Below are 15,084 nucleotides of genomic sequence, written 5' to 3'. Positions count from 1 at the left end.
GGGGCCTAGCCCGAACCATGAAAAACAGCCCCAGACCATTATTCCTCATCCACCAAACTTTACAGTTGGCACTATGCATTGGGGCAGGTAGCGTTCTTCCGGCATCCGCCAAACCCAGATTCGTCCGTCGGACTGCCAGATGGTGAAGGGTGATTCATCTCTCCAGAGAACACGTTCCTACTGCTCTAGAGTCAAATACGGCGAGCTTTACACCACTCCAGCTGACGCTTGGCATTGCACATGGTGATCTTAGGCTTGTGCGGCTAATCGGCCATGGAAACCCATTTCATGAAGCTCCCGACAAACAGTTCTTGTGCTGACGTTGCTTCCAGAGGCAGTTTGGAACTTGGTAGGGAGTGTCACAACACTCAGCTGTCCTGATCTGTGAGCTTGTGTGGCCTACCACTTTGTGGCTGAGCCGTTGTTCCTCTAAGACGTTTCCACTTCACAATAACAGTATTTACAGTTGACCGGGCCAGCTCTAGCAGGGCAAACATTTGACAAACTGACTTGTTGGATAGGTGGCATCCTATGACAGTGCTACGTTGAAAGTCACTGAGCTCTTCTGTAAGGTCAGTCTACTGCCAATGTTTGTCTATTTTTTTCCTCATCAACCTACACACAATACCCCATAATGACGAAGTGAATTTTTTTTTTTTTCTAAATGTATTACAAATGAAAAACAGAAATACCTTATTTACATAAGTATTCAGACCCTTCGCTATGAGACTCGAAATTGAACTCAGGTGCATCCTGTTTCCTTTGTTCAGCCTTGAGACGTTTCTACAACTTGATTGGAGTCCACCTGTGATAAATGCAATTGATTGGACATGATTCGGAAAGGCACACAACTGTCTATATAAGGTCGCACAGTTGACAGTCCAAGTCAGAGCAAAAACCAAGCCATGAGGTCGAAGGAATTGTCTGTAAAGCTCAGAGACAGCATTGTGTCAAGGCACAGAGCTATGGAAGGGTACCCAAAAAATGAATGCAGCATTGAAGGTCCCCAAGAACACAGAGGCCTCCATCATACTTTTATTTAAAATAAATTTTAAATAAATCTTTTTCTCCCCAATTGGTAGTTACAGTCTTGTCTCATCACGGCAACTCCCGTACAGACTCGGGAGAGGCAAAGGTCAAGAGCCGTGCGCCCTCCGAAACACAACCCAACCAAGCCACACTGTTTCTTGACACAATGCCCACTTAACCCGGAAGCCAGCCGCACCAATGATGCAGAGGAAACACTGTACACCTGGAGACTGTGTCAGCGTATACTGCACCCGGCCCGCCCCAGGAGTCGCTAGTGCACAACGGGACAAGGAGATCCCTGCCAGCCAAACCCTCCACTAACCTGGAAGACGCTGGGCCAATTGTGCACCACCCCATGGGTCTACGGGACAAGTTTCTGAATGTTCTTGAGTGACCCAGCCAGAGCCCGGACTTGAACCTGATTGAAAATCTCTGGAGAGACCTGAAAATAGCAGTGCAGCGATGCTCCCCATCCGACCTGACAGAGCTTGAGAGGATCTGCACAGAAGAATGGGAGAAACTCCCCAAATACAGGTGTGCCAAGCTTGTAGTGTCATACCCAAGAAGGTGCTTCAACAAAGTACTGAGTATAGGTTTTGAAAAGGTAAGTAAATGTGATATTTCCGTTTTGTATTTGTAATAAATTAGCAAACCTTTCAACAAACCAGTTTTTGTTTGTCATTGTGGAGTATTGTGTATTGATTGACTAGGATTTTTTTTTTGTATCCATTTTAGAATAAGGTGAAAACATAACAAAACGTGCAAAAAGTCAATTGTTCTGAATACTTTCCAAATGCACTGTATGTACAGTAGTCAGAAGTTTACATACACTTAGGTTGGAGTCATTAAAAATCATTTTTCATACCACTCCAACTATTTCTTGTTCACAAACTATAGTTTTGGCAAGTCGGTTAGGACATCTACTTTGTGCATGACACAAGGAATATTTCCAACAATTGTTTACAGACAGATTATTTCACTTATAGTTCACTGTATCACAATTCCAGTGGGTCAGAAGTTAACATACACTAAGTTGACTGTGCCTTTAAACAGCTAGGAAAATTCCAGAAAATGATGTCATGGCTTTAGAAGCTTCTGATAGGCTAATTGACATCATTTGAGTAAATTGGAGGTGTACCTGTGGATGTATTTCAAGGCCTACCTTCAAACTCAGTGCCTCTTTGCTTGACGTCATGGGAAAATCAAAAGAAATCTGCCAAAACCACAGAAAAACAATTGTAGACCTCCACAAGTCTGGTTCATCCTTGGGAGCAATTTTCAAACACCTGAAGGTACCACGTTCATCTGTACAAACAATAGTACGCAAGTATAAACACCATGGGACCACGCAGCCATCATACCGCTCAGGAAGGAGACGCGTTCTGTCTCCTAGAGATGAACGTACTTTGGTGTGAAAAGTGCAAATCAATCCCAGAACGACAGCAATGGACCTTGTGAAGATCCTGGAGGAAACAGGTACAAAAGTATCTATATCCACAATAATAAAACGAGCCCTATATCGACATAACCTGAAAGGCCGCTCAGCAAGGAAGAAGCCACTGCTCCAAAACCACCATAAAAAAGCCAGACTACGGTTTGCAACTGCACATGGGGACAAAGATTGTACTTTTTGGAGAAATGTCCCCTGGTCTGATGAAACAAAAATAGAACTGTTTGGCCATAATGACCATCATTATGTTTGGAGGAAAAAGGGGGATGCTTGCAAGCCGAAGAACACCATCCCAACCGTGAAGCACGGGGGTGGCAGCATCATGTTGTGGAGGTGCTTTGCTGCAGGAGGGACTGGTGCACTTCACAAAATAGATGGCATCGTGAGGAACGAAAATTATGTGGATGTATTGAAGCAACATCTCAAGACATCAGTCAGGAAGTTAAAGCTTGGTCGCAAATGGGTCTTCCAAATGGACAATGACCCCAAGCATACTTCCGAAGTTGTGGCAAAATGGCTTAAGGACAACAAAGTCAAGGTATTGGAATGGCCATCACAAAGCCCTGACCTCAATCCTATAGAAAATTTGTGGGCAGAAAAGCATGTGCAAGCAAGGAGGCCTACAAACCTGACTCAGTTACTGACTCAGAATGGGCCAAAATTCCCCCAACTTATTGAGGGAAGCTTGTGGAAGGCTACCCGAAACGTTAGACCCAAGTTAAACAATTTTCGGCAATGCTACCAAATAAGCAAAAAGCAAAAAAATAAACGTCCCTTTTTCAGGACCCTGTCTTTCAAAGATAATTCATAAAAATCCAAATAACTTCACATATCTTCATTGTAAAGGGTTTAAACACTGTTTCCCATGCTTGTTCAATGAACCATAAACAATTCATGAACATGCACCTGTGGAACAGTCATTAAAACACTAACAGCTTACAGACGGTAGGCAATTAAGGTCACAGTTATGAAAACTTAGGACACTAAAGAGGCCTTTCTACTGACTCTGAAAAACACCAAAAGAAAGATGCCCAGGGTCCCTGCTCATCTGTGTGAACGTGCCTTAGGCATGCTGCAAGGAGGCATGAGGACTGCAGATGTGGCCAGGGCAATAAATGTCAATGTTCGTACTGTGAGACGCCTTAGACAGCGCTACAGGGAGACAGGACGGACAGCTGATCGTCCTTGCAGTGGCAAACCACGTGTAACAACACCTGCACAGGATCAGTACATCCGAACATCACACCTGCGGGACAGGTACAGGATGGCAACAACAACTGCCCGAGTTACACCAGGAACGCACGATCCCTCCATCAGTGCTCAGACTGTCCGCAATAGGCAGAGAGAGGCTGGACTGAGGGCTTGTAGGCCTGTTGTAAGGCAGGCAATACTGGCTACAACGTATGGGCACAAACCCACCATCGCTGGACCAGACAGGACTGGGAAAAAGTGCTCTTCTCTGACGAGTTGCGGTTTTGTCTCAGCAGGGGTGATGGTCGGATTCGCATTTATCGCCGAAGGAATGAGCGTTACACTGAGGTCTGTACTCTGGAGCGGGATTGATTTGGAGGTGGAGGGTCCGTCATGGTCTGGGGCGGAGTGTCATTGCAGGCAATCTCAACGCTGTGCGTTACAGGGAAGACATCCTCCTACCTCATGTGGTACCCTTCCTGCAAGCTCATCCTGACATGACCCTCCAGCATGACAATGCCACTAGCCATACTGCTCGTTCTGTGTGTGATTTCCTGCAAGACAGGAATGTCAGTGTTCTGCTATGGCCAGCAAAGAGCCCTGATCTCAATCCCATTGAGCACGTCTTGGACCTGTTGGATTGGAGGGTGAGGGCAAGGGCCATTCCCTCCAGAAATGTCCAGGAACTAGCAGTTGCCTTGGTGGAAGAGTGGGGTAACATCTCACAGCAAGAACTGGCAAATCTGGTGCAGTCCATGAGGAGGAGATGCACTGCAGTACTCAATGCAGCTGGTGACCACACCAGATACTGACTGTTACGTTTGATTTTGCCCCCCCCCCCTTTGTTCAGGGACACATTATTACGTTTCTGTTAGTCACATGTCTGTGGAACTTGTTCAGTTTATGTCTCAGTTGTTGAATCTTGTTATGTTCATACAAATATTTACACATGTTAAGTTTGCTGAAAATAAACGCAGTTGACAGTGAGAGGACGTTTCTTTTTTTGCTGAGTTGACTAATTGAGTGTATGTAAACTTCTGATCCACTGGGAATGTGATGATAGAAATAAAAGCTGAAATAAATTATTCTCTCTACTATTATTCTGACATGTCACATTCTTAAAATAAAGTGGTGATCCTAACTGACCTAAAACAGGGAATTTTTACTAGGATTAAATGTCAGGAATTGTGAAAAACATAGTTTAAATGTATTTGGCTAAGGTGTAGGAAAACTTCTGATTTCAACTGTGGGTATTTTAGCAGACACTCTTATCCAAAGCAACTTACAGTAGTGAGTGTATACAATTCCATATTTGTTCATACTGGTGCCCCGTAGGAATCAAACCCACAACCCTGACGTTGCAAATGCTACGCGCTACCAACTGAGCCACACTGGACCTACATAGCTCCTCTCCCTCTTTCTCTCCCCATCTCTCTACCCCCTCTCTGCTCGCTCACTATCCCTTTCTCTCTTCCTTACGCTTTCCCATTAAACTTGTTCACCCCCAGAGCAAAGGTTCCACAATAACGACTTAATTACAACCAGCAGACATAGAGTGGGTGTCTCACTATAGCTGCTTTAAAAAAGTACTGTATGGTGTCCGTCCCTATTTTAGACTGTCTACTCTACACTGACTGTACACTATAGAAAATAACAGAATCGTTGAAATAAACCCAGTCTTGGTGGAAAGTAACAGCTGAAACATTACTCATCCCAAGGCTTGAGTAGCCATTTAGAGGTTTGAGGAAACAATGTGCACGGTCTCTGTAGTTTAACCCAAGCCAAAAGCTAAACAGATTTCTACTATTGTAAAAACTACAAGCATCAACTGTGTTATGTATGTGTGATTGCAAGATACATTTGAAATATACTGAGTCTGATGTTCACACAGGATTACTTTCATTAAGTAGTGCCCTATATAAGGAATAGTAGGGTGGCATTTGGGATTAAGCCATAGAAACATGCTGGGGGTTCCCAACTTTTTCAGCAAGATACTTAAGCAATAAGGCCCGAGGGGGTGTGGTATATGGCCAATTTACCATGGCTAAGGGCTGTTCCTTAGTGTAACAGTATAACTTTAAACCGTCCCCTCGCCCCGACCCGGGCGCGAACCAGGGACCCTCTGCACACATCAACAACTGACACCCACGAAGCGTCGTTACCCATCGCTCCACAAAAGCCGCGGCCCTTGCAGAGCAAGGGGAAACCCTACTTAAGTCTCAGAGCAAGTGACGTAACTGATTGAAACGCTACTAGCGCGTACCCGCTAACTAGCTAGCCATTTCACATCCGTTACACTCACCCCCCTTTCAACCTCCTCCTTTTCCGCAGCAACCAGTGATCCGGGTCAACAGCATCAATGTAACAGTATAACTTTAAACCGTCCCCTCGCCCCGACACGGGCGCGAACCAGGGACCCTCTGCACACATCAACAACGGTCGCCCACGAAGCATCGTTACCCATCGCTCCACAAAGGCCACGGCCCTTGCAGAGCAAGGGGAAACCCTACTTAAGTCTCAGAGCAAGTGACGTAACTGATTGAAACGCTACTAGCGCGTACCCGCTAACTAGCTAGCCATTTCACATCCGTTACATTAGCACGACACAACACGGAGTGACTGGACACAGCTCTTAGCCATGGTATATTGGCCATATATCAAAAAACCCAGAGTTGCCTTATTGCTATAATAAACTGGTTACCAACGTAATTAGAGCAGTTAAAATAAATGTTTTGTCATATATGGTCTGATATACCACTGCTGTCAGCCAATCAGCATCCAGGGCTCAAACCACCCAGTTTATAATAGACATTTGAGAATAGTCAGCTGAGAGATATAGAGTAGCCCAGAAATGACATGATATTATTTGTAATAACACAGATTAAATGTAATGTTCCAAATAAACAGTGCATTGCAGACTGTCCTATAGGCCTATCAAACTTCTGCTGTTGGCAGAAATGATCAGATTCAGCAATTGGTTAATTTGATCATCCTGATGGAAGGGGATATTTTTGGGGTTTAGACCACATCCAATAACACATCACATATATTTATTTAAACCCTTGTTTTGACCAGAGCTCTATGCGTCCTGGTGAAAAGTAGTGCACTAATAAATAAGGTTCCGTTTGGGATACAGTTTATGAAACCCGGCGTGGGTCAAATCTGAGTCTGCACAACTAACCTGCTGGTAGTTCTGATCCTGGGGGGTGAAGGTGTTATCGATGGGCTGGAAGTTCAGGTTGACATGAGGAAAATTGTGTAGCCAATAAGTCCACCAAGGTGCAATATAATCATCCCGTATCGAAGACATCCCGGCACTAGTTTTGTTATCCAAGATCTAGTAGAGTTCGTTTATTGTCTTTAGTAAACAGACAGCTCATCTGCTGTTGGAAGTATCCTCATCAGTCCCGTCTTCTGTAACAAAGCAATAAGCTATTATTATGGAAAAGCATGCTGGATAATGTAAACCCGTTGACACGCACAGTAGACAAAAGATGCAGGGAAGTCGTTAAAGGAAAGCATCCCAAGATTATCTGTGAAAAATAAAATTAGCACGCCGTTTCAGCCACGGCCATCCTGTCCGCTGGTCCAGTCTTTCACATTTGAGCGATCCCTCCACAGACAAGCACTGTCCCTATACGGGAGCGCGCATGAATAAGGGGCACGGGACACGAGGCGAAGGCGCGCAGAACCTGCAGGGACCATAGACATTAGCCAAGAACCTGAATGGTAGTCTAATGAAAATAAGTAAAATGGGAAAAAGTATGGCATGGAAAGATGCAACTTATAGGCTAAAGATAGACATATTTTAATAAGATGTTATTTTTTTCCTGAATGTAAAAACAATGTATAAGCAACAAATCAAATCAAAGTTTATTGGTCATGTACATGGATTTGCAGATGTTACCTCAGGTGCAGCGAAATGCTTGTGCTTCTAGCTCCAAAAATTAATGCAGTAATACCTAGCACATTTTTTTTTAATCCACCAAAAAAAAGGTAAATTAAGAAATATCAGAATGAGTAATGTCAAAAACTAGAATATAAATATATATACACTGAATGGACAAAACATTAGGAACACCTGCTCTTTCCACGACATAGACTGACCAGGTGGATCCAGGTGAAAGCTATGATCTCTTATTGATGTCACCTGTTAAATCCACTTTAATCAGCGAAGATGAATGGGAGGAGACAGGTTAACTAATTATTTTCAAGCCTTGAGACAATTGAGACATGGATTGTGTATGTGTGCCATTCAGAGGGTGAATGGGCAAGACAAAAGTTTGAAGTGCCTTTGAACAGGGCATGGTAGTAGGTGACAGGCACACCGGTTTGAGTGTGTCAAGAACTGCAACGCTGCTGGTGTAATGGATGTGAAATGGCTAGCTAGTTAGCGGGTACGCGCTAATAACGTTTCAATCGGTTACGTCACTTGCTCTGAGACTTGAAGTAGGGTTTCCCCTTGCTCTGCATGAGCCGCGGCTTTTGTGGAGCGATGGGTAACGACGCTTCGTGGGTGACTGTTGTTGATGTGTGCAAAGGGTCCCTGGTTCGCGCCCGTGTCGGGGCGAGGGGACGGTCTAAAGTTACACTGGGTTTTTCATGCTCAACAGTTTCCCGTGTGTATCAAGAATGGTTCACCACCTAAAGGACATTCAGCTTTGACACAACTGTGGGAAGCATTGGAGTCAACATGGGCCAGCATCTCTGTGGAACGTTTCTGACACCTTGTAGTCCATGCCCTGACGAATTGAGGCTGTGTACATAGTTATTGGACTATTTCATAAAATGACCCGAGAGCTACGCTCTGCCTGACCAGAAAGCAAAGACCATAGTCTATGCCCTCACAGCGGGTATGTTCAGCAGGTTTGGCGCGGCGGTGTCCATTTAGAGCGACCAAGGCAGAAACTTTGAGTCCCGTGTGTTCACCACCACCATGTGTGAGCTGCTGGGTATGCACAAGACCCGCAACACCCCACTTCACCCACAAAGCGATGGCCTCATGGAGCACTCCAACAAAATGCTTGCACAGCAGCTAGCCATCATCTCCTAAACACCAGCGTGACCGAGACAAGCAGCTGCCCATGGTCCTCATGGCATGCTGCACTACTGTCCAAAGATCCGCACCCCTGCAGATATGGCGTTCATGGAATATGCCAGGAGACTCCAGGACCCCCTGGACACAGCCCACACTTTCGCCAATGACCAGCTTATGAGCGCAGGTGTGAGGCAGAAAATAAACAATAATGTGCACACCTGGGGGCGGCACTTTGAGTCTGGTGAGCTGGTCTGGGTTTACAGCCCCCTGAGAAAGAAAGGTTGTTGGCAAAAGCTGGACAGTCACTGGGTGTGGCCCTGCAGGGACAAATGTCCTTGAGTGGCCCAGCCAGAGCCCAGACTTGAACCACATCAAAAATCTCTGGAGACCTGAAAATAGCTGTACAGCGACACTCCCCATACAACCTGAGGTGCTTCAACAAAGTATTTTTTATAAATGAGCAAACATGCTTTGTCATTATGGGGTATTGTGTGTAGATTGAGGCAGGGGGGAAAAACTATTTAATCAATTTTAGAATAGGGCTGTAAAGTAACAAAATTTGGAAAAAGTCAAGAGGTCTGAAAACTTTCCGAATGCACTGTACCTCAGAAAATTGCTTCTGTATAAGATTTGCATTTTCAATATTTGGCCTAGTCTTCAGTCTGCAATCAGCTTTGCCCCAGTGTTGACAGCATCCATAGCGGGTTCTCCAAAACCAGAAGAGACAATTCCCCTATTGCGAACACCCTATATAGTATGGGAAATAGGATTCTCATAAAGTTGTTTTATATTTGGAATAGGGTGCCATTTGGGATGCAAAACTTTGTATCCAAGCAGATCAGTGGTGAGTGGTCTAGTCTACTTTGTTGTAGACAGTAACCAATGCTATGGTCATTCCAACAGTGTCCAATGAACGAAAACACTGTACAACATTAATGAGCCTGCTGTAAAAAACAACGTGAACGTTCTATGAAGTGGATGAGTCTTATGAGACTGATTGTGAATGTTCTATGAAGTGGATGAGTCTTATGAGACTGATTGTGAATGTTCTATGAAGTGGATGAGTCTTATGAGACTGATTATCACTATGCACTGGTCTGACAGCTGGTATAGAAATCCACAATTTTACCCATACACTGCCTGTTCTTTAGTTAATCATGCTTAAGGAATTCAGCCTGCCAAACTTAAGACTCAATAAAGGCCACAATTAGCATGCAGACATTCACTTTCCTTACAACTCTAGCCATCAGAAGAGTACTATAATAGTCTACATCTATTATAATATTCTTGTCCCTAAGGTATGAAATGCCATTGGGTAAACTAGTGTTGGAAAAGTAAGATGCATGTTAAAACTCATACACCCAAATTCCATTGCTATCAGGAAACCAGGCCCAGGTCAATTCCAGGATCAGCATAACTCTGTGTGCGAATGCGTATTTTTTCCCCTAGTATACAATTTAGGCAACACCTCTACAAAAAATTTTTTTGGGGGGGGGTTGTGCTTCAGCTTATTACTATACTGAACAAAAATATAAAGTGTTGGTCCCATGTTTCACGAACAGAATTAAAAGATTCCAGAATTGTTCCATAAGCAAAAGCTTATTTCTCATTTTTTTTTTACATCCTCGTTAGTGAGCATTTGTCCTTTAACAAGATAATCCATCCACCTGACAAGTGCGGCATATCAAGAAGCTGATTAAACAATATCATTACACAGGCACACCTTGTGCTGGGACAATATAAGGACACTAAAATGTGCACAAGATAATGCCACAGATGTATCTAGTTTTGAGAGCACATGCAATTGGCATGCATGTGTACTAGAGCTGTTGTCAGTGAATTGAATGTTTGGGCCTCCCAAGTGGAGCAGCAGTCTAAGGTCATGTTTCAGAAGACACATGGCTCTCAACTGTCACCTCTCCTGGGTCTGTAGGGGAGCTGCAGCAATGGAACATGACTAAGTACAAATTGGGGAGAAAAAGTGAAGGGGGGGGGGAAAAAAAGGTTGTTTATTTCTCCACCATAAGCCACATCTGTCATTTTAGAGAATTTGTCAGTACGTCTAACCGGCATCACAACCGCAGGCAACCACGCCAGCCCAGGACCCCCGCATCACCTGTGGGACTGTCTGAGAACAGCCACGCAGACAGCTGATGAAACTAGATCATCTCTATTAAAGCCCCTTTGTGGGGGAAAACCCATTTTGATTGGCTGGACCTGGATCCCAAGCGGGTGGGACTATGCTCCCCCAGACAAGCCCATAGCTGTGCCCCAGCCGGGCCGCGTGGAATGCAGATTAGCACCTAATGATTCTTTCAAGTGACCGATTTCCTTACTTGAACTGTAACCCAGTAAAAGCGTTGACATGACTTTATATTTCAGTATAAATGAATGAATCTTTCTTTGAGGTAAGCACAGGTCTAAGAGATTGGATAGGTGTAAGCAGTCACCACCCTAGTAGCCACCAATTGCAATCTGATTACATCATTTCTGGAGTATTGGTACTGGGCCCATCTGTAGTCAGTAACTTTGATTTGACAACGCCACAGATCCACGTCATTTCAAATTTTTAGAGCCAGTTTCAGACGAGTAAGCATAGTCCTAGACTCAGAGTATTTTCATTGAAAGCTCTCCAAAATCCAGGACTAGGTTTCATCTGTCTGGGAAACCAGCCCTCCAAATGAATCCATAGTAAGTTAATTCGGCATACATTCACTAATGCCTTGTTCCAATTATGAGCCACAAAGCATTTACATATCAGACAATTTACTGTAGTGGCACAACATAACCAAGACAAAATGGTTTTCCTCTTTATTGCAATTCACTGTACACAAAGACTGTCCTCTACTTGAGCTCCTTCACAGCCAGACCTGAAGAGAGAAATGAGAGATGGTTAAAAACTACATGTGCATTGTGTCCATCCTCACTGCATACTTTCAGTGGTAAAGTTACAAATTAACTATTAACATGACTAGAAACACTAGTGTTCAGGAAAGAGTAGAATGCTCAATCTCTAAATTTGGAATTGATATTTGACAACTCGAGGCAAGCAGTGTTTTTCTATCAGAACCCATCCCCCCTAAAAGCAATGTTTCAGTTTTGTCCAGATTGAAAGGTCAACATTTAGGCATACACATGTCAGTGAACCGGTGGAACTCAATTTCTGATAGTCGAAACCAAGCACTAGGCCCATCCTTATTCTGGCAAGCGTGTAAATGCACCACAAGCACCAAGCAGCATGTAGTGTTTGGACAACTTGCACAGCAACCAATAGGATTACTTCATAACCACATTAAATTTGTGACCACTATGCATTGACAAGAGATCAACATCTTTAGACCGGACATTGTCACTACTCTTCGGGATTCAAGGTCTTTCTAGACGTACCTATAAAAACGCAAGATGCATCTGTTTTACTATCCCAACAGTGAACCACATGAGGTGATGAAAGATGAGAATCTTACCTGGGGGCAGGGACTGCTTCAGCTTCTCAGCCTTCTCCTTGTCTGTGATGACAAGGGTGTACAGGTACCTGCTGCAACGCACCTTGAACTTAACATTGTCCTTGTTCTTCTTGATCTTTACGGCTGTGGGACAAGTAACAATACAGATGAATCTGAACATTCAACACCATGGTTTGCAGTTGGAATTTCAACGCAAAATACTATGTGGGTGCAGAAATCAAATTAGTCACATGCTTCGCAAACAGTGAAATAAATGCTTACTTAAATTACTATAAATACCACAAGCTTTAGTCCGTCAGAAGTCAAACGAGCAGAGTAGCTCAAGTGGGCAACGCAATACTTACACTTGGCATCCTTCCTTCTTGCTGTAAGCAGGAAATCTTTGATTTCTTCAATTTTGCGTGGCTAAAATTAAACAGGTAAAGAATAAGTACACAGCAGGTTCACCATTTTCTGTAACAAATAATCACCCAATCAGAGGTAACCTCAACGTAAGGACCTTAACATGGCATGATAACTAGCTATGTCAGCAATGTGGTTAACTAGCCACGGGGAGAATAACTTTGTAAAAGTAATATGAAGATTGTCAGTGGACCGGTGGAACTAAAGATTCTGGTTAAATCGAAACTTAGCACTAGGTCCATCCTTATTCTGGCAAGCGTGTAAATGCATCACATGCACGAGACAGCCTGTGATGTTTGGACAACTTGCGAAGACATGCTCTGTTGGCTAGCGAAGTTAACATTGGCTAGTTATACTAACTAGAACATGGCTGACAGTCAGATATTCCTTTCACTGCAAATTATTACCGCTAGATTTGTTGACATTTCAGTTCACGTCAACGAAAGACACATTACACCACCTCAGTTTGTTAGTTAGCGGTAGCCAACGTTAGCACATTGTTAAGGCCGCACCGGCTGTGGCCCGTACAATCTATTAGACTACTCGGCTAGCTACCATAACTAGCTGTGGCAACACGGCAAAGACGTTAGCGGTAACGTTATGCCCATTTTCGTTTATTCACACTAGCTTATTGAAATGTGTTTATCGTGCAATTATAGATATATAAATGTAACGAAAACGGTCCTCACCATCTTGCCGTGTCTGCGGACTGAAGCCTGGAACACGGAAGAAATACAAGGGTTAGTTTACAGATATTTAAAGTCTAATAACAATCAATGGGAAACCAAATAACTGTCGAATTATGTGGACTAATGTTTCTAATATCATTGTTTAATTCTGTCGTGGACGTATTTGTCAGTTACAAGAAGGATGAACAATGATTTTACTTTCCATTCTGTATGTATGGAAAATGTGCAACTTACACAGCCTGCAAGGAGGGGATGAAGAGGGTGGGACTTCCGCTGACGCAAGCTTTATAGTCAAGCTACGGCGAATCATGGAGGACAAATGTAATACGGACTACTTTCTCCAAAGAGTATGGATATACTGATGTGTCTCTCCGCCCTAACAATGGCAGTTGTTGTCCACAAAGCGACACTGTCCAGCCCGCCTATCATGTCTTTGGATTGGTGTATACATCTCATTATTGTAATAATTTCTGAATATTCGATAACGGTTGTTGACGTTAACCGCCGGTATTCAATAACGAGACGCTATACTACTAATTTAGCCTCATGAAATTAATATGCATAGCCATTTCGAGACAACTCCTATACAACGTTTTTTTTCTTGTCAGAGTTGCTGTGATGTCACGTGTCCTACTCATATCAGTACACTCGTAACAATTTAAGTATTACGAAACGTCTATTCGACCAAATAAACCTCACGGAGCAAATAAACCATACATGTTTTTGTTGGCCAAACTCGACACTCTCAAATTGACTCCATACAAAAACTCCGTGATTGGTGGGCGAAACAACACCACCTGCTGGAGGGAGACAGATTATTTCTGCCGAATTGGGCCTCTCTCTTCCTTTTTGCTTTCTTTTTCACAAATGTATCCTTACCTAAACATTAAAGCGGAACTGATAGCATTTGAACTACTTTGCAGATATGAAACAAACCGACAATCATAATATCAGTCACATATACCAAATTCCCTGTTTATGTTACAAAACAAACTTCATAGGAGGTTTTGAAAATAGGTTATATTTAACTCAACGTTCCATGACGTACACTAAGGCATTGTTGGCAGAATAGATGGATGCAGTTCAATGCATGATTCATATAATTGACCAATACATTTCATGGTAGTCCAAAAAATATTGCTATCAGGTTGTAAATCACAGCTGGCTTGGTACATTGTTTGCTGCCTCCATCCGAGATTAACTGTTTCAGTTTCAATGACTCAGTATTTTGGACAAAAACTGACAAATGTACCTAAGGCTGGGAATGTCAATACAATCAAACTAGCAAGGGCAATGATCACAAGTCAGTCATAACGTGGCTAATATGCTAGCGTATCTATTTATGTAGCAAGCAAAAAACAGAGCCTAACATTAGCTAGATAGCTAGCTAGCTATGCTGAACGACTGTTATCCAGTTAGCATATCTCTTTAATTTGCAAATTCACTCTGGCTAGCTATCTACTCTGATTTCAGAGCACTCTTGTCTGAGTGTGCCAGAGCACAGAATAACTGATGAATTTACCAACACCTATCACCTGCTGAATATGACCGGTGTCAGTAAACATAGGCAAAAAAAGTAATAGTTAGTCATGGACACTCTATATAACATGCTAACAGCCTAACCAGCTCTGCTAGGGCAACTAAAATGGTCAGTGAGGTGTTCTTTCATTTGTGTCAGGAAGTAGCTAGCTAGCTAGAAAGCTAGCCAACTTTAGCCAGTTAGCTTGGGTGCTTGGTTGGGACACTCCGTATGCATTGGCAGGCAATTATGATGGCCAACTAGCTGAAAAGGTTTGAGAGTTTTTTTCTTATGTTTCTTTG

The 15,084-nt window shown here is 43.3% G+C and overlaps 2 protein-coding genes across 3 annotated transcripts in view; both read right to left on the bottom strand.

Moving 5' to 3' along the window:
- The window catches only part of LOC139580670 (protein tweety homolog 2-like), a 121,006-nt gene extending 113,706 nt beyond the window's left edge, over window positions 1-7,300 (bottom strand). For both annotated transcript variants that reach the window (XM_071409559.1, XM_071409560.1), the window contains exon 1: window positions 6,852-7,300. In XM_071409559.1, coding sequence (XP_071265660.1) covers window positions 6,852-6,980 — 129 coding nt within the window. In that variant the 5' untranslated portion in view covers window positions 6,981-7,300. The remainder of the gene's footprint in view (window positions 1-6,851) is intronic.
- Window positions 7,301-11,457: 4,157 nt separating this feature from the next.
- On the bottom strand, window positions 11,458-14,026 carry rpl38 (ribosomal protein L38). Its single transcript, XM_071409558.1, has 5 exons — window positions 13,498-14,026; window positions 13,264-13,290; window positions 12,517-12,577; window positions 12,173-12,295; window positions 11,458-11,578 (listed from the first exon to the last, which is right to left on the bottom strand). The coding sequence occupies exons 2-5, from the start codon at window positions 13,264-13,266 to the stop codon at window positions 11,553-11,555; spliced, it is 213 nt and encodes a 70-aa protein (XP_071265659.1). The 5' UTR covers window positions 13,267-13,290; window positions 13,498-14,026; the 3' UTR covers window positions 11,458-11,552.
- Between the last annotated feature and the right edge of the window lie 1,058 nt (window positions 14,027-15,084).

Source organism: Salvelinus alpinus, chromosome 7 (genome assembly GCF_045679555.1).
Source record: "Salvelinus alpinus chromosome 7, SLU_Salpinus.1, whole genome shotgun sequence".
NCBI classification, from domain to species: domain Eukaryota; kingdom Metazoa; phylum Chordata; class Actinopteri; order Salmoniformes; family Salmonidae; genus Salvelinus; species Salvelinus alpinus.
The sequence above is the reverse complement of the archived record's forward strand: the minus strand, read 5'-3'. Positions and strand labels throughout refer to the sequence as shown.